We start from the raw sequence: 19,475 nt of genomic DNA, 5'->3' as shown, positions 1-19,475 counted from the left end.
ACTTGCTTATCATTTATGAAACGCTTTGTGCACTACAAATAGCTGCAGCTGCTTGTGTTCATGTTATCATGATGCAAAACCTCTATCATGTAAGAAAGCTCTGTATCTCAATTCACCATAATGGGTTTACCCCAAAAACATACACTTGTAGTCCAGTTTTATGCACTTTATCTGTGTTTTAGAAAATGACTGGCAGCCTTTACTGTGGGAGCCTGCTTGCTGTGTACAGAGACATACTCCACCTACTGGACACACATGTTTCAGAAAGGGCAGAGATACGCCTTTACAACAGCAGCATAATGAGGTTTAGTCCCGAATGGACTGCAGTTTGTCATGTATTATTATTGAAGACTCTGCTGTATACTGATCAAGTGCAATGTTATTTTGCAGAGGCCTGTTGTTTCCTAGCAAAGTGCCAGGAACATGACCTCCAGCACAGACTTCGATCAGCTGGATGTTCAGCAGCAGTACAGCAGTGTGAATGCTCGCTGGGAGTGCCTGGATGAGGAGCTGGACAATGACCACAGTTCTGCCAGGCTGTTTGAGAGATCCAGGATCAAGGCTCTTGCAGGTACAGTATTTACAAAACAAACCCCCGACTTCAGAGATGCCAAGGTCAGCCCATCAAATGAGGGAGAGCTGAGAATATTGGGAAGATGCCTTGCTGTCTCCTTTCTTCCTCGGAGTGAGACTGCTAACATTGATGCCAAAAAGTGTTCCAACTCACCTGTCTTTACCTTTGCTGTCTGTTGGCAGTCCTACTTTTATTGCTATGCCCACTAGCATGATTTTGTACTTTGGAAGGCTACTTCAGCTTGCATCTTGCTGTCGCAGAATGGCTATGAAGGAGCTTTTTCATTGGCACACTGACTTTCTGACTTTTTTGTAAAGAAAAGATCAGTAGCTCCTCACAGCAGTATACACTATTGTCTACTAGCATATCTAAAAAGTCTTTGGACAGATGTTATTAAACTAAAGATACATTACTGTAAAATAAATGATCTAAGAGATGCATCAGCTTGGATAGAGACTAGTAAGGTCCATGGCATGCTGCTATATGAACCACTGTATGCAGTTTGCAAGCTAGATGGAAAATGGTACTTTTAAGTGTCTCCTCTGTGGCAGTCAGTACATGACCAGTACATAGCATCTTGCATTTGATATTTTGCTTTCCATTATTGTACGTCAGTGTGTAATGCAAACTGTTTTGTAACTGTAAAGAGCCATTAGTAAGCACCCAGTCTGGGTGTGTGTAACCTGACCCGGGGGTAGCAGGACCAGCAATTGAATGTAGGTGCACTTAACTGAGCATGCTTTCAGAGTGGGAGTGAATGTGTTTGTCATGCCCTGTTAAACGCCTCTTCAGAAAAAGAGTCCTGAATCACTTTATGCATAAACCAGCCAGCAACCTGGGAACTCGATAAACATCACTGCACTACTGAGAGCTCCCTCTGTTCGTACTACACCAGCCTGAAAAATCCAGAGGAATGGGGTCTTCATACAGTCCTAAATAAGGGAATACAACTGATTGGGTTCAAAATATCAAGGAATTCATATAAGTACTTAAACTTCCTGGTGTAGAATTTCCCTTCTGCTAAGAAATAAGAGTTTCAGACTGTAAGAGTAGAAGTGCCATACTTCTTAAACTAACCAGAGGATTACATTTTAATTAAGCTTTTAAAAAATATGTCCGAATATCATGAGAAGTTCTTCCTCCTGGCGAACGCTCTTTAGTAAAAGCTGAGAATTATAACATTACACTATGTAACATAATTTTTGTTCCTGGGTAGTAAGTGTTATTTCCTAATTGCTTATGCCTCAAAAGTATAGCAAATGGCTATTATTCCCCACAAACTTTGCTTTTGTGACCAGGACAGTGATATTTCAAAATATCACTATTTCCAATGGGAAAACGGGCATATGTATGTCTTTTCGTTCACATAAAGTCAGAAAAAAACAACATATGAATCCAAATTAACATGTATTTATACTAAAGTAATACAAAAATGACTACAAAAGATTTAGAAGTGAGTAGTTTTTCGAGATTTACGATTATACTGTAAATACTGTTGTTTTTTTCTGACTTTATGTGAACGAAAAGACCGTTTTCCCATTGGAAATAGTGATATTTTGAAATATCACTATCCTGGTCACAAAAGCAAAGTTTGTGGGGAATAATAGCCATTTGCTATACTTTTGAGGCATAAGCAATTAGGAAATAACACTTACTACCCAGGAACAAAAAAAATAAAAAATAAATTTGTTACACGGTGTTATCATAAAGATCAGGATTCTACTATACTGCAGCTCTGTGGACAACACAGGACACAGCTAAAGTAAAAATAATACACGTCTCATAAACACTGTGTTCATACTTTAATAGTTTGACAGAAATCATTTAGTTAAAGTGGAAGTGGTTTCATTTTGATTGTATCTTGTTTATAATGTAAAATTCCTTTAAAAAAAAAAGAGATTAATTTTGGACAAAACCCAGCCCTGAGCCTATAACTACTGGTTTTAGTAGTGGCTCAGCAGTATCAAGTGTTTTTTTTTTTTGGGGGGGGGGGGGGGGGGTGTAAATCTTAAAAGAATGAATTAGTTTCCTCTAATTAACAATCCCTCCTGATTGAAAGTAGCAGCTGGTTTGTCATACTAGCCATACCTCAGATTGCTGTGGGGCTGGAGAAAGCATGTTGGATATGGCTTTAAATAGAGTGTGTGCTCTAGGAGGGAGAGGCATTGGGTGGAGCATGTGGGGGATTGAACTGGGGGCTCAGTGGAAATGAAGCCTCTCGCCTCCGAGTCTCTGGCACAAAACCAGCCATGGCTGGAAGTCAAAGATCAAAATGAATTAGCCCAGGTCTTAGTGGAAGGTTGTGTCCACATGACAGTAATAAGAACACCATGACCACTCTGAAACTGAACCACTCTGATATATCATACCTCTACCTGTGTTACACCCTGATATATCATACCTTTACCAAGCTGTTACTTTTTAAAGGTGATCTTTAAAATCCGCTGCCCCCTTTTCATTGGGACTCTTTTGTTTGTGTTAACGGTGTGAAGTATTTCAAATACAATATAATGCTGCCTCCTGGTGCCTTTGCTGCAGGTCACATGGTCTGATTGCAGCTTGTCCATTGGAGTGAACAGTATCACATGACATGATTAGGTACCAGAAAGCAGCCGGAACCTTTTTGTTTGATGAAGCAGCCGTGTCAGTTTGACCTCTTGAAGAATCCAGTCCCGTGTATGCTGGCCGCATGTGCGCAGGTCATTGCCATGGGAAGGGTTGTGTAGCAGGCTTCTGTCAGGCTGATGATGTATGACAAGACACAGCTAATGGTTTGCTTTCGTGTCTAAAGCTTTTCCAGCAAAGTGCAAATCCGTTTTATTTCTGAAGGAAAATAAAATGTTGCATTACTTTATGAGGAGCATTCATTATTGATTGAGAGCGCTCATATTTTTAGCTTTCCTGTCCTTTACTTTAAATGTTTCATGCAACTAATGATAATGCCTTCTAGCTTGGAGGAAGAGCTATGCGACTGTATAACATGACAATTCAAAAGAAATGGCCTTTTTTAAAGCTGCAGTATCACACAGCTATGGTCAGCACTAATTCCCAGTTAGGTGTATGATTACTGTGAGATATTTGACTCCTCTTTAAATCGGAATGTGTACTGCAGTGATTTTAATTATAATGCAGAATCTATATAAAAAACGTACGTTAATATTTGGGTTTCATCTGTTTTTTATTTAGATTTAATGACTGGTAATATGTAAGTAAGTGTTCGCTGGCTCTTCTAGTCAAGTTGAGGGTGTGCTTTCTCTTGCTCTCTTTGTATGACAGCCTGCCTCTTTTGTATGACACAAAACACAAACATACGTTCATCTCTCTTATTGCTACCTACAAAAATCTTTGTCAAGGTATTTGAAAATTAAATATTTTCTTCTTCAATATGTATGCCAATAAGGATTTATTTATGAACTATAGTCAGGCTTGCCACTTTTCGATTGTAATCAGTAAAGCTCGTTAAACGTAGAATTCCCAAAAAACATGAGTTTGACTGAAATAAGTGTATATAGGATAAACGTTGGTAAAACCACTCGCTATTTTTCATTTTCTTAGCAAATATAATCATTTAGAAATCCTCTCTAGTTTGTGTAGTTGTTATATCTGCTGTCTGTGCCATCTCTGTTCCACTCTGAATGGCTGGGGGTCACTGTTGGTCATCTCAGTGGTTATGGACATCAGAGATGGCCCTTTTGTGCTCCGTAGCCGAGTACTGTGCACTTGTATGGCCAGAAGTAGCCACGCTCGACTTGTTGGTGTCCAGCTGAAGACAGCAATGCAGTGCATCACTGGAACCCTCAAGCTGACCCCAACACCCTGGTTGCTTAACTTGACAACCAGCCTTCAACCATAATTCTTGGAAAGCCGAATGGAGTTCACAAGATTTCACAAACAAACACCTCAAGAAAGACCTGACGCAGCATTACTTTTGGCTGCATTGCCACTGCCAAGATTCCCCAGGCAGGAGGAGCCAGCCTTGCATCTGTCAGCATTTCCGCTGACAGCATTGACACTGGCAATATTGCTGCCCGTGGACCCAATGATGCTTCTGTTCCTGGCCCAGGACTATGACCAAGACTGTTGGGTTTTTAAGGGGGGAGGTGGCCATTGAGGTCATGTGTGCTACACACAAAGGGGGGGGGGGGGGGGCATATGTGATGGGGTACATATGTATTTAGTTTATTTTGTATTATTTTGTATTCTTATTATTTAAATGTATTGTTTAGTTTGTAAAAACACAATGTTTTGTTATTATTTAAAATTCCACATCCATGCTAAACTCATGCAGAATGTGACCGTCTCCAGATTGATTAATTTATTGCTAATCTGGAGACGGTCACAAGTATAAAAACCCACAGCTTTCGCTGATCGGGGTTAGTGTCTTAGAGACATGAGACGTGAGGTAAAAAGAAAAGCTAAAATGCAGTATAATTGCTACCCGTGCTATTGTGCTCAAGGAGAATATTTCAGTTGCTATTCTAATATGGAGTTGCAAAAGAAAAATGAAAAGACAATGTCATTCTGAAACAATAATAATAGTGCTTTTAAATTTCTGTAACATTTTATTATAGGTTATAATTTTGAAGGACCTCCCCAATGCATTAACATTGAAACACATTTGAATTTATATAAAGCAAACCTGAAATTCCATTCCCATAATACAATAACCCTCACGCCTACATGCATATGCAGATACAGATGCACAGACACCTCTACTTTGTGTCCCACGTCAGAGTTTTATATACAGTGGTTTGCAGAGGTAGTCACCCCCCTGCAAAGTTTTCACATTTTGTTGGCACCTGAGCGTACTCCACAACGCTTTTAAATTAGACTTTACATGTAGAATCTACACAAACTACTCCACATTGATAAAGTTAAAAAATGCATATAGAATATAAATAAGTAAGATTTACAGAGAAAAACAGATTAATCTCAGTTGCATAAGTATTCAATCACTTTGCTACTGCAGCCCTAAATCAGCTCAGGTGCAAATGATTTGTTTGAAAGGTCACTAAATTAGTGAAATTGTTTCAGCCTGTGTGTACTCAAAGGGGTTTAACTTGTAGATAATTTCCCTCAGGTATATAAAGACTTTCAAGCTGCAACTCACATAGTGATCCAACAAAGCAACCATGAAGACCAAGGAGCTTTCAAAAACAAGTCAGGGGTAAAGTGGTAGAGAGACACAGAGCAGGAGAAGGGTACAAGAACATTTCAAAGTCGCTGATTATCCCTTTCAGCACAGTGAAGTCCATCATTAAGAATGGAAGATGCATCATACCCCCCAGACACTACCCAGGTCAGGTTGCCCTCCCAAACTGAGCAGCCAGGCAAGCAGGAAAGTGGTTCAGGATGTCACTCTGAAGCCAACAATGACCTTGAGAGATCTGCAAAGTTCTGTGTCTGAGATGGGAGTCAGTGTTCACACATCTACAATAAGCCGGTCCCTACACAAAGGTGGCCTGTATGGACGGGTGGCAAGAAAGAAACCATTACTCAAAAAGTCTCATCTTAAAGCACATATGGAGTTTGGGGGAGGAAAAAAAGCATATAGATGGTCCTGCAGACATGTGGAAAAAGGTTTTATGGTCAGACAAGGCACAGAATTGAACTTTTCGGTCTAAATTCCAAGCATTACGTCTGGCGCAAGCCCAACACGGCACATCACCCAGTCAACACCATCCCAGCTGTCAAGCATGGTGGTGACAGCATCATGTTATGGGGGTGCTTCTCTTCAGCAGGGTCTGGGAAGCTTGTCAGGATAGAGGGGAGAATGAATGGTGCAAAGTATGTGCGAATCCTTGAAGAAAACCTGTTTGAGTCAGCCAAGACTCTGAACCTGGGAAGGAAATTCACATTTCAGCAGGACAATGACCCGATGCACAAAGCCAAAGCCACACTGGAGTGGTTGAACAAGAAGAGAATTAATGTTCTTGAGTGGCCCAGTCAAAGTCCTGACTTGAATCCGAAAATTTATGGTGAGACTTGCAGGTTGCATTCCATCGACGATCCAAAACAAACTTGTCAGAACTGGAACAATTTTCCTGTGAAGAATGGGCAAAAATGTCACCATCCTACTGTGCAAAACTAAGTACTGACTTAAGGGGCTGAATAGTTATGCAACCAGTAAATTTCATTTTGTACATTTCCTTTGCAAGTTTGCTGACATTTAACCTCCTCTTCATATAACAGTGTTCCATTTAACCACTACAGCTTTGAATAGAAAAAGGTAGTTTGAAAATTATTTGTAATTCAACAAAATGTGACATTATTGGTAGGGGCTGAATACTTCTACAAACCACTGTATACATCCAGAGAACTGCTTATTCAGTTATGAGGAAACTTGGTTCGGACTTTCTTCAGTTATTGAGTATCACAATGTGGGGGTGGGGGTATCTTAAGATGCAGAAGTTGGTGATTCAGTGCATGCTAGCAAGCATTTGCATGCCAATGCAAATCCTCTCCTTTTCTAGTCTTTCATCTTTCCTTAGCAAGCAAAATCCTTGCTGCTTTTTACTGATAATATAAACATGAAGTGGTTTGACAGCCCTGATTATAGAGCTTTGCACATCCGGGCTGTGACTCTTCCATTTCTAAATATCTCCATAGAACCTTGTACTGACCTTATCCAGCACACGTTCATGATATTGTCAGGGTGTGGGGTTAATAGAGGCTGTCTGTCTGTCTGTCTGTCTGTCCGAGAACTGCTTTCAGTTATGATGCAACATGAAAATCTCTGTCTGTCCGTCCTTGCGTCACACTTCTGTTTTTACCTTGAGAAAGAGCTTTCAATTTCAGTTTTGTGAAGGGACTTGGTTTGGACATTCTTTAGCACAAGTTATTGGGCTGAATATCATTGACATTCTTTTAGCCCTGATCATGTTTTCACTGGGACCTATTTTTCTTGCGCCAGTGATGGTTTAGTTCTTTGCTAGTTTGTTTTAAAAGTTGCTGTTGCTGCTTGTGTCCTAATCACTTCCTGTGCTGCAGGCCACAAAGGCCTTTCACGCTATAATAATAAAAAAACACAAATCCTGAGAAAGCAAACAAACAAACAATGCAAAAAAAACAAGATCTTGAGGGTAATATATTTAGTAGTGATTGAAACCAATGTGCTGTGTCAGGAAGAATATACCATTATGCAAATGTAATGCATGGTGTCATGCTGTAGGAGGAGCTGCCTGCACATTTTGCTATTCAGGGTGCAGGGAATTTGCATCCTTGCCTGTGAATGGTGTGTCACACTCCTCTCCATGCAGTCAACATGACATCATGCTTTTAGACTACAAAAAGGTCATAAGCAAATCCCAGCTGATGTATGTAAATGACACCATCTCAGTGAAGCTTCTATTCGATGTAGTGCCAATTAAAATATAGATTGACTGCATTGTCAGGCAGCTTCCGAAAGAGGATATCGTTGGTTCCTTGCCAAAGAAAATTAAAGATCAACTCAAGCAAACAAAGTGCTAGCAGCGCTGCACTTTCTGTGAAGAGGAGCTGCTTTGGAAGGCTGCAGATTTGAGAGGTTTGCTCTTGTTCTTACTCATGGTTGGGAGACACTCTTCACTCCTTTGGATTCCAAACACTTCTCCAGCATGACAGCGGCAGCTCCTGCTGCTGCTCCTGCTCCTGCTCCTGCTCCTGCTCCTGCTGCTGCTGCTGCTGCTGCTGCAATGAGAGGGATGCGTCAGCTGAGCTACAGCACTTCAAACATTTCTTTCAACGAGCTCTTAGACAGCCGCTTCAAGCAGTTGCAAGGTACAGCCAGAGCCAGTGTTTTATCTGTTTTGCGTAGAATGTGTCATATGTACAGTACAGTACATTATCTCTAGTGTTTTAAGGTGCTAGTGTCTTAGGCTGCAGTGTTTGAATGGTTTATACAGATGGTAGCCTACTGTGCTGTATTAGTATTGCGGAAGGCTCATGTCATGTTAGCGTTATTCCTGGTGCAGGGCAGCTCATACTTCCTGAAACAAGATAAAGGACTGTTGCTTCAATGGATTGACTGGGTGTGAATCTCATGCTCAGGCACAACCCCGCTCTGTGTGTGTGCGTCACCACACTTCACCCCAGTCTCCCACAGCTATTGCAATGTTGGAAAAGGCAGATCCTCATAAATTAATTTACGAACATGGAGTGAACATGGGTCCCCAGTGTCTAACCCAGTAGCATGTAGCGTGCAGGGTGAGTCACACCCGCATGGTTCAAATCCTGGTCATGCTGACTTGCTGATATTGGCTGAGGGCTGATAGGGAGCACTGCAATAGCCTTTGCACCCCTGTGGGTTAAACACAGTGTGTAGTTTATACACCAATACATCTTCAGTATTCATTACATCATGCCAAAGTGAACCAATGGGCCATATTCACAAAACCTTTTAAGGACTGTTTTTAAAGAGTGCTTATAATAAGCATTCTCTTTGGTTAAACAGTGCTTTGAAAAATGAGATTCATTTGAAACTTTAGAGCACTAAAAAATCTTGGCTTTCTGGACTCCATATTAGTATATTACAGTACAGAATATTTCATCCTTTTGCTAATGCTGCCAAACCGACCTTCTAGAAGTTTTGTCAGCTTGATTTGCATCCCAAACTCAGCGCAGCGATGGCATGATAATAGTTTGAATGTGTACTAGTTAGAGCCTGTCTGTCTGTCCTTGTGTACCTCTGTGACTCTAAATTCATTCTAAATTCCAAGATCTAGGCACAGCTTTGATCATTGTAGTATAAAATGTAGTGTGGGATGAATTGAGGTGGCCTCCAATGAGGTCAGGGGTCAAACCAAGGCTGGGTGACGGAGACTCCCCAGAAGGGAGATACAGCTGCAGAGGAGGCTGTGAGGAGGCAGGGGAGAAAGAGCATTTAGTGAAAAGCGGACTTGGTGTAAATAGGATTGGTTAGCCAATAAGGTTAGTGCAGCAGGCTGAACCTTGCCCCAACAATTACAGCAAGCCTCGAATTAAAATGCATTTCAGAAATTAACTGACAAATCAGAGTTGATGATGCTGTATTTACCCTATTTTCCTTCTACTCTTTAATTACACTGACTTTCATGTTGCATTCCCTGTGGACTGGTGTAACAGTCCCTGTGTCTTTAAGGGATGGGTGACAGCGGATAGAGACCCTGTGCTTGCTCCGCCCACTCAGCCTGTGTGATGGTTGTTGATCAGATTGATAGAGAGGCGACACGTGGATGTTTGATCCTGCTTTTTAACTCCTTTTGGGACTTCTGTTGAAGGGATTGCCTAAGTGTACCACTGTAAATGTACAGTAATTTTGCCCCTTTCAGATGCCTTTTCCATGGTTATACTATGCAGGTTACCGTGGTTTGCTATGTTTTTAAAATTGCCTTGATATACCTTTCTGGGCTTTTACTGGGCTTTATTACACTTTGGGATGCTTTTACTGTGAGAAACTTTTATAAGGGTTGTTATTGTTATTATTTTCTGATACATGTGCTGATTCTATTGTTGTTGTGTCCTATATCTGAGCCCCCAATTTCAGACCCTTGCACTGGGAGATTGAACTTTAACGAAGGGTCATTTTCAGCACAACTTATTAAGATGGGGAACCCAGCCCATAGTAACTTTACATAAGTTTATAATCCATAAGTTTATAGTTCCCTGTAAACTGCTTTGAAAAGTCCTGCTGTGGTTTATCCCTGCAGGGTAAAGTTCTTTGTAAATCATTTTGTAAGGGAGATTATTTGTAAGGGAACAGCCCTAAAAAAAGGATGCTTTATTTCTGGGGCCAATTTGGACCAAATCTCAATGTGTCACGCGAGTAACCTTCACAACGGTTTGGTTTTTCTAGTCATATGCATCTAGAACCCAAGTCCTGCAAAAAATACATTCTTTGAAAACACAATAGATTTATTATCCTTCATAGATCTTGTAAGTGGAAGGCTGTGTTTGTGAGGGAATAATAACACAGTTTCAGAAGTTCAGGACAGCCCCCACAACTCATGGAATGGCAATGAACTTTGTGAACTGCTTGGCCATGTTGCATTGAAGCACTGGCCTCAAACCCACAGGGCTGAGAGGATATTTCCCAGCCTTGTTTATTTCTCCTGATGTTGGAGAATTCCAGTTAGATCAAGGAACAGCTGCCATTGCAGGGATGGAGCAGGTTTGCAAACAGAACGCAGGCAGAGGTAGGTATATAATGACAATATACTGGTTAAATGAGAGGGTGGTGTTAAGTACTGGTGACTGTGCCTTCTTCCAGACTAACGTTTAAAAGCTGATTTCAAAGCCATGCTGGAAATCCTTTCTTCCACTGTGAGTCTGTGCAGACATCATGCAGGATTTGTCAAACCGAGCCGCTGGCTCAACTGCTAATCGGGGTCTGTGAAGACAGCCGTTAGTTATTTATTTGATTCTTTGTAACATCATAGAACAAAAACAATGAAAACGATTCACTGTGTTTCAGTAAATGCTTTGTGAACATTTCTCTGAAAGTGCAGAATTTTCACAATCCCTTTTTTAAGAATGTAGTTCTCATGGCAGATGATGGACCAGGGCACTAGTTAATGCCCGATGCTATGAAATCCTTGCATACCATTCAGTCTGGGGCCTGTCCTAGGCAAGACTGGGTTATATGGTGAGCCGGACCAAATGGATACCAGTTGGGGTACCAGTGCACTTGTAGGACAATGTGCTTATTCAAACTTGACAAGTGATAACAAGATATTGAGAATGGGGGACCCCCCCCCCCCCCAATACGTTAAGGATGGTGCCCCATTCCTCTTCTTCTTGTGCCACCCTGCTTACCTTTCTTTGCTCTCATTGCTTTAGAAAGAAGAGGCCTTGGATCAAAAGTACAAAAGCCATTAGCGAATCACAGCTAAAGGAGTATGTGGAAGGCATTCACTGCAGTTTAATCCCATTACACAAAGCTGCCTTTTCAAACCTGCTGACTGTAGCAGAGTGTTTGGAAAGTGTAGAAATGTTATTTCATTGACTGCAATGTGTAAGAGGTTTTGAAATATATGTTTTTTTTTTAATGTTTAGGTTTTACTTGATGGCAGGTTTAATAAGTCGTGCTATGCTACAGTAATTTACTACTGTGTTTAATGTTTGGTGTGTTTGTAGCCATTACTCGGAGTGAATAGCATCAAATGTAATTAGTATTGATCTCTTTCAGTTTGCAGTCTGTGTGGAGTTCTGTGGCTCCCATAGTGTTAATTAACGATGTTTCCTATATGCCTCTCAAGTAAGCTTTCAGCTAAGCTCTCTGCTGGATATGCTGCCCAGGCTTTAATTTCTCTAAAGTGCCATGAGATGCTTTAACCTTTTCAGGTTTGTTTGGCTCCACTAGCTCTGTACTACCCTATCAGGAAGGGCAGTACAGATATCTGTGAAGCAAAGGGGAAAGTAGGCATTCAATGTGTATGGGGACATACCCAGGGCAGTGAAGGGTTAAGAAATCTGTGTATAAATTCCGTTCTTCTTTCTATTCCAGATGAGCGTGAAGTGGTGCAGAAGAAGACCTTTACCAAATGGGTGAACGCCAACCTCTCTCGAGTGAGCTGCCGGATCTCAGACCTGTACCTGGACCTGCGGGACGGGCGCATGCTCATCAAGCTGCTGGAGGTCCTCTCCGGAGAGCACCTGGTACAGACGCTCCCTCAGACCCGTTACTAGAGGCTAGTTTTCTTTCCTAAACGTGTAAACTTCAATATCAAGCACGTTTTAAAAACTTTAACAAATTGGGATTTTTTTTTTTTATTTATTTGTAAGTCATATACAAAATAAATTTGCTGAAATAGCCTGCTAAACAGTTTTACATTAATTACATGTAGGTAGAGTTACTGGGATCTTTGTGATTGTTCTATGTGAGTATGGTGCCACTGTCTGCCTTGCTGTTCATATGCTTTTTGGTTTGTGTGCAGTATTTGTAAGTAGTGTACGAATTTGCCCTGCAGCTCTCTGCCCCAACATCAGAACCATATCTACTAGTATTTGAAATTCAAAGTACAATTGCATTGAGAAATTATGACTTGAATGCATTAGCGTGACTTATCCCACAGTATACCCTTCAACAAGAGGTTACATCTTCCCACGATTCATCTACTGCTGTGGTCTGTCCCAGAACAATCTTGGTTCGGAAGGGTGCACTCAGTGTCCTGTATAACCATTTCCAGTTTTCCTCAGAAGTATGATTACTATGGTCTCCTACTGTACACTCTACTGACTCTGCAAGTGAGGACTCCAGTGTGCTGGATTGTGTGGTAGAGGCCTGGCATGTGACTACTAGTCTCTGAAATTGAAGTCAGGCCACCAGAAAGATGTGGGAGACTAGAATTATGAAAAACAACCATTTCATCTATAGCTAATTAATCTATAACTAATCCACTGAGTTAAGTAGACATACTTTTCGGCTAGTGCTCGATCTTTATTTGCCAATTAAAAAAAAAAAAAAAAAGTTTTATTAAATTAATGATTTTGTGTACGAAGTTAACCCCTTAAGGTTCACAAGGAACTGAGCGGTTGTTCAAACGCTTACTTCTTCAAGTATCATGAAGAAACTGATCATTCGGATGACCTGGTCCAACCTGTCAGTACATTTAAACCCTGTTTTGTGCTCCTCATTGCAACAATTAGAAAGTTTGCATCATTTTTATTTGTGGGACATATGTCCCTTGTATCTTAAAGGGTTAAAGCTGATGAATGGTGGCCCTGGTTCTCCAGGGAATCCTGTTACAGTGTACAGGGACCTATAAACTATATACCTTCTAAGAGCCTCCTGCTTTTTTGCTGCTGCACCCCAGCCTAAGCCCACCAAAGGCAGGATGCGTATTCACTGTCTGGAGAACGTAGACAAGGCGTTGCAGTTCCTGAAGGAACAGAGAGTGCACCTGGAGAACATGGGCTCCCACGACATCGTCGACGGCAACCACAGACTCATCCTTGGCCTCATCTGGACCATTATCCTGCGCTTCCAGGTAAGCTTCCAAATTATCCGTGTTGTACTGGTGTTGTAAAAAATGCGAAACTATGTGAAAATAAATTTTTGTCCAAACCTGGTAAAGTCATGCTCAGCACATGGTGTATCAGTGCCATATGGTTCACCTGCACCTTGCAGGAATTGACATGTTGATTATTACGTGACACCTGAAAAATAGTTCAAATATTTGTGAGTTAACCAGTGAAAAATATTGAATAGGATTCTACAGTACAATTCAATGCCATCTCTCCAGTACAGAACCATAAGAGACCCCCCCCCCCACCAAAAAAAAAATATATATTTTTTTTTTATTTATACATTTCACTTGAAAACGTAATATTGTCTTAACTATGAGGGAGTTTACTGTAGCTTTAAAACAACAAGTGCACTGAGGATACAAATACAATCATTTTTTCTTTTTCCCAACAGCTTCAGGACATTGTTGTGGAGACACAAGACAACAGAGAGCCCCGCTGTGCTAAAGACGCCCTGCTTCTGTGGTGCCAGATGAAGACAGCCGGGTAAGTGATGAATCCGTTCATGACTGCAGTACAGGACACAGGGTTTTAAAGAGATTTGGAATGACACATCGAAACAACAACCATCTCTGTGACACAATGGGTTGGAGGTGTGAGCCTGCAGATCTTATTGGTGAAAGGGAATGGGTTAGAGGTGTGAGGCTGCAGATCTGATTGGTGAAAGGGAATGGGTTAGAGGTGTGAGGCTGCAGATGGGTTAGAGGTGTGAGGCTGATTGGTGAAAGGGAATGGGTTAGAGGTGTGAGGCTGCAGATCTGATTGGTGAAAGGGAATGGATTAGAGGTGTGAGGCTACAGATCTGATTGGTGAAAGGGAATGGGTTGGAGGTGTAAGGCTGCAGATATGATTGGTGAAAGGGAATGGGTTGGAGGTGTGAGGCTGCAGATCTGATTGGTGAAAGGGAATGGGTTAGAGGTGTGAGGCTGCAGATCTGATTGGTGAAAGGGAATGGGTTAGAGGTGTGAGGCTGCAGATCTGATTGGTGTAAGGGAATGGGTTGGAGGTGTGAGGTTGCAGATCTGACTGGTGAAAGGGAATGGGTTGGGGCTCTGATGACACAGGGAGAGATTGAGTGGAGTCCATTCGGATCATCGATGCCCATCCAGGATCCTAAGAGAAGATTGTTCCCAGAACCACATCCAGATGGTTCTTAAAGCATCCCAATGAATCAGCAGAAACAGCAGCATGGCTTGCACTCCATTCCAGACACTCCCCATGCTTTCTTTGTAAAACAAGTGCCTCCAACTCCATGTCCTGAATGTGTGTGTACTGATCTTCCAAAGTCCCTGTGCCATTTGATTTGTGGATCAAATCTCCCCTAACCCTTCTAAAGGGGTTCAGTACAACCTATCCGCAGTCATTCTGTAGTTAGTCTAGCTGCTATATTGGCGCTCTCTCCAGTCCAGCACCTTCAATGAGGACAAAAATACAACAACAATAACAATAATAATAGTTCACGTACCAGTACAGTGTGAAAAAAAAAACACAAGCTCCTTTTTAGTTGCATTTGAATTGCATTGCAGTGCTGTACATCTTGTTTTGCAGCTACCCGAATGTCAACATTACCAACTTCACCACCAGCTGGAAGGATGGCATGGCGTTCAACGCTCTCATCCACAAACACAGGTACTTGTGCACTTTTTTTAGGCTCAACTGCACATTGCAAGGCTCAAATCAATGCACCCAATGTCCCTTTTGGAATATGTAAATCTTTCAATTTAAATAGAATTGTATGCAAGATCAAAATACATTAGAGACACACATGGACTACTAAATATTTTTTAAACTTTAAACTCTCTTTCTCTGTAGATCTGATCTAGTAGACTTTCATAAGCTCAAGAAGTCCAACCCCACGCACAACCTCCAGCATGCCTTCGATGTCGCAGAGCAGCAGCTGGGTGTAACCAAGCTCCTTGATCCGGAGGGTAAGTTCACATTGTTCTGGGACCAGTAACCTCTGTGAAAACACAGCTAGAGCAGCCCAACCGACGACCCACCGAGCGTGCCAATATAACAAGGGTTATCAACTCCATTACAGACCTCACAGATCACGTATTCACTTATTGTGACGTATTCAATCAGGTTCCCAGTAGAGCAGTCATTAACATACAGCAGGTGCCCTCTAAAAACGAATGGGGACTTTAAAATCTTGAAGCCGCCTTTAAACAGCATGCTAGTCCAAAGTGTAATCTGAAAACACATTAAAAAATGTAACAGGTTCTGACCTCCATGGAGGACATGAGTGCTTACAGTACAACAGCTGCACACGTTTGCAATAAAAAACATTTCAAATATTACAGTTCAGTGATGACACTAGTGTCCTATAAAATAAACAGCATGGAGGATAACTTGTCAAAGGTAATGTTAGCATTTCTAATGTGTTCTTAGTATAAAGCGAGGGAGATGCAATGATTTTCTGTACAGTTGCTTGACTTGTGCATTGGCGGATGGCTGACCATGAGGGTGGCGGGATTACGAGTTCAAATTGCATTGGATTGTATTCATGCACAGAGGAAGGAGGGTGGTAATATGAGGAAGGAGACTATTTGAAAGTCAAATGCAATTCCTTTTTGGGATGTGAATTTGATTCTGAATAGGATAATGCACAGCAAATCACCAGGCGTAATGGATTAGTTTGGTGAACAGCTGCTCTGCAGTCCATAAACATCTCCAGTGCTGAAAGAAAGACCTTGTGTTGTTTTATTAACACAATGTCTGTCTTCAGTCCTGGTAAATCCCTAACCGACTCCTGTCTCGAATGTCTTCACAGATGTTTTCACAGAGAATCCAGATGAGAAATCAATCATCACCTACGTGGTGGCTTTTTACCACTATTTCTCAAAGATGAAGGCTCTGGCTGTCGAGGGAAAGAGAGTTGGAAAGGTGAAGATATGTTTTTTGTGAATGTTCATTTTATCTTTAAAAATCCAGATTCAGACTGCTCAATACTCAGAACAATTGTTTTGTTGTAAAAGTAAAATTTTGGAAGGGGGGTTCCCTGAATGGCTCACCTGGTAAAGGCACTGTCGTGTTGCGTACAGGGTGAGTCATACAACCAGAGATCGCAAGTTAGAATCATGGTTGTGCAAGGCAGCCGGTCTTCATCGCATTGGCTTTGGTGCTCCTGGGTTGGGGAGGTGGGATCCAGCTTAGGCTGTTTCTCCTAACCGCTCTGAGGAGACCCTTACTGGCCAGGCGCAGAGTGAGCTTGGGGCCGGAGATTTGCTGGGATGATCTTTGTCCTCCAGAGGCTGGTAGCTCTCGAGTTCCTGGGTGTAAAAAGACGGCAATTTGCTTGTGGGATCGGAGGACGTCCACTGAGCCTTGGGTCTCTGAGCTGGTGGGGAATTGCCATGATGAAGAGAAAAAATAATGATAATTGGGCATTCCAAATTGGGAGAAAATTTTTAAAAGTAACCGGAGATTCTACATTTATTAAAAATAAAATAAAAAGAAAAGTAAAATGTGGGCTGATTTACCATTTCAAGAGAAATAATGGAAACAGCTGCCGAAGGTATGCTGATTGCTGCTCTCCAGAGAGGCTAAGAAAAGCTTCCAGCTTTGTGGAGGGCAGCAATCCGCACCAACTCCAGCAGCTGTTTCTTCTGCAGTTTCTTGTATATACTGTTGCAAATAATTTAATTCTTCTGAGAAAATGTGTCTTTGCATATGCCTTAAAAAAGAGCCCATAGATGTATAGAATCTAGAGTCTCTTGAGCCTGGACTGCTGTGAAGAGCAGGTACAGTATGTACCCAAGTTGGATCTGGAAAAAAAAAGCCCACAGAAAAACAGTAATCATACGGATTATATTTCAGGTGCTGGATCATGCCATTGAAACAGAGAAAATGATCGAAAAATATGAAAGCCTGGCTTCGGATCTGCTCACCTGGATAGAGCAAACCATCATCACCCTCAATAGCCGCACTTTTGCCAATTCTTTGACTGGAGTGCAACAGCAGTTGCAAGCATTCAACTCCTACCGCACCACAGAGAAACCACCAAAGTAAGAGCATGCTTCTAGTCAAGACAGTAAGAGCATGCTTCTAGTTAAGACAGTAAGAGCATGCTTCTAGTTAAGACAGTAAGAGCATGCTTCCAGTCAAGACAGTAAGAGCATGCTGAGCTCCCTCTCACAGCTCTGCAAGAGAGAGACATGGATAGAGAGACATGGATAGACAGAGAGGCAGAGACAGAGAGAGAGAGACAGAGAAACGACACAGAGAACCTCAATCCTGACCTGAACATCCCCTGCCTCTCTCAAGCAGAGACTGACAATTGTGTGTTGGTTTTGTGATGTAATCTAATGGGTTACATTACATACAAATATCTTGTGAAACAAGATTAATCATCAAGGTTTTGATAACAAGAAATAGCAGTTTATCACAATATGATTTAAATGATGTTTAGTAAGATATCTAATACTGTTTACAGCATCCTTTATAACACATTTATAGATGTTTATTAGAGATTTATAAAACATCCTAAACTAAAGTGCAGACACCTAATGTATTCTAGAGGTTGGGTTGGCATGCCAAGCTAGTAAATTAGCCAGCTGATAAACAAGACTGTATGTATCCAGTTATATAAAGTAGAGCCTATATTCCTCAGTAGTGCATATGAGGATTCCGAGAAGCAGACTTGGTTAAAGCAATGTAATATAGCCCTGTATATTGCATAGTGTACAGTACCCTTCCACAGAAGAAAGGAATGGCCTGCCAGCAAAAGGTGCTTCAGTTTACATACCCTTTTCACCCTCTGATTGCTTGTTGCAGGTTCCAGGAGAAAGGCAATCTTGAAGTCATGCTGTACACCATACAGAGCCGCATGAGAGCCAATAACCAGAAATTATACACTCCCCATGAGGGAGCACTGGTGTCTGACATCAACAGGGTACGTCTCTCCACACCCTCACTCTCTGAGTCTGGAACACTCACTTACTATTCAAAACTATAGTTACCTTCTTATTGAAATGTTCAGATGTTGCAGGATGCATATAAAATATAATGAGAATATACTGTAATTCCATAACACAATAAACTAGGAGAGTAACAAGTTCAATTTTTTATCAGGCTTTAATGCTGCACATAGACACAGCGTCGCATGAGGAAACACCTTCACAAAAAGGATTCAGTTCCTTGTTGACAGCTGGGATGTACAGCTCTGGTCAACAGCTTAGCATCACCTAGAATTTTAGGATTGAGACATCATTTTAAAAAAAAAGCTATTGAAACATAATTTAGATATTTTGTTCAACAGCAGTAGGATGGTATTTGTACAATGGCACAGACAGCAGTAGGATGGTATTTATACAGTGGCACAGACAGCAGTAGGATGGTATTGGATGTTGTCTCCTGACTGAGAGACTGTGTGTGCCGCAGGGCTGGGAGAGGCTGGAGAAGGCAGAGCATGGACGGGAGCTAGCTCTGCGCAATGAGCTCATCCGCCAGGAGAAGCTGGAGCAGCTGGCCCGGCGCTTCGACCGCAAGGCAGCCATGCGCGAGACCTGGCTCATCGAGAACCAGCGCCTGGTGGCACAGGTACCGAGACCGCTCTCAAGAGTGGCCACTTTGCATCGAATTCCAAACAGGACAGTAAAGCACGCAGTCCCTGACTGATTCAGAAGGTGCACACAGAAGCAGTTTCAGGCAGGGAATGTTGGGGTTTACTGTATCTGAACCAGATTTAGAGCAGAAGCAGCACATAGATGACTTTTACAAATTGAATCAAGGATTTAAAAAAAAGAAATTCCAACGCTCTGGAGTGTTTGTAGCTGTAAATGTTCTTTATGGTTGCACATTGATTGTTTGTTCTTGTGCAGGATAACTTTGGCTTAGACCTGCTGGCAGTGGAAGCAGCGAAGAAGAAGCATGATGCCATCGAGACAGACATCTGCACGTACCAGGAGCGTGTGCAGGC

General features: G+C 41.8%; 1 protein-coding gene across 1 annotated transcript in view; it reads left to right on the top strand.

The window, feature by feature from the left end:
• The first annotated feature begins 370 nt into the window (after window positions 1-370).
• The window catches only part of sptb (spectrin, beta, erythrocytic), a 20,663-nt gene continuing 1,558 nt past the window's right edge, over window positions 371-19,475 (top strand). The window contains exons 1-11 of the mRNA XM_041266080.1: window positions 371-571; window positions 12,036-12,187; window positions 13,345-13,518; window positions 13,950-14,041; window positions 15,104-15,184; window positions 15,368-15,483; window positions 16,329-16,441; window positions 17,375-17,562; window positions 18,332-18,449; window positions 18,938-19,096; window positions 19,378-19,473. Coding sequence (XP_041122014.1) covers window positions 424-571; window positions 12,036-12,187; window positions 13,345-13,518; window positions 13,950-14,041; window positions 15,104-15,184; window positions 15,368-15,483; window positions 16,329-16,441; window positions 17,375-17,562; window positions 18,332-18,449; window positions 18,938-19,096; window positions 19,378-19,473 — 1,437 coding nt within the window. The 5' untranslated portion in view covers window positions 371-423. The remainder of the gene's footprint in view (window positions 572-12,035; window positions 12,188-13,344; window positions 13,519-13,949; window positions 14,042-15,103; window positions 15,185-15,367; window positions 15,484-16,328; window positions 16,442-17,374; window positions 17,563-18,331; window positions 18,450-18,937; window positions 19,097-19,377; window positions 19,474-19,475) is intronic.

The sequence above is a fragment of the Polyodon spathula genome, chromosome 12 (genome assembly GCF_017654505.1).
Source record: "Polyodon spathula isolate WHYD16114869_AA chromosome 12, ASM1765450v1, whole genome shotgun sequence".
Lineage (NCBI taxonomy): Eukaryota > Metazoa > Chordata > Actinopteri > Acipenseriformes > Polyodontidae > Polyodon > Polyodon spathula.
The sequence above is the reverse complement of the archived record's forward strand: the minus strand, read 5'-3'. Positions and strand labels throughout refer to the sequence as shown.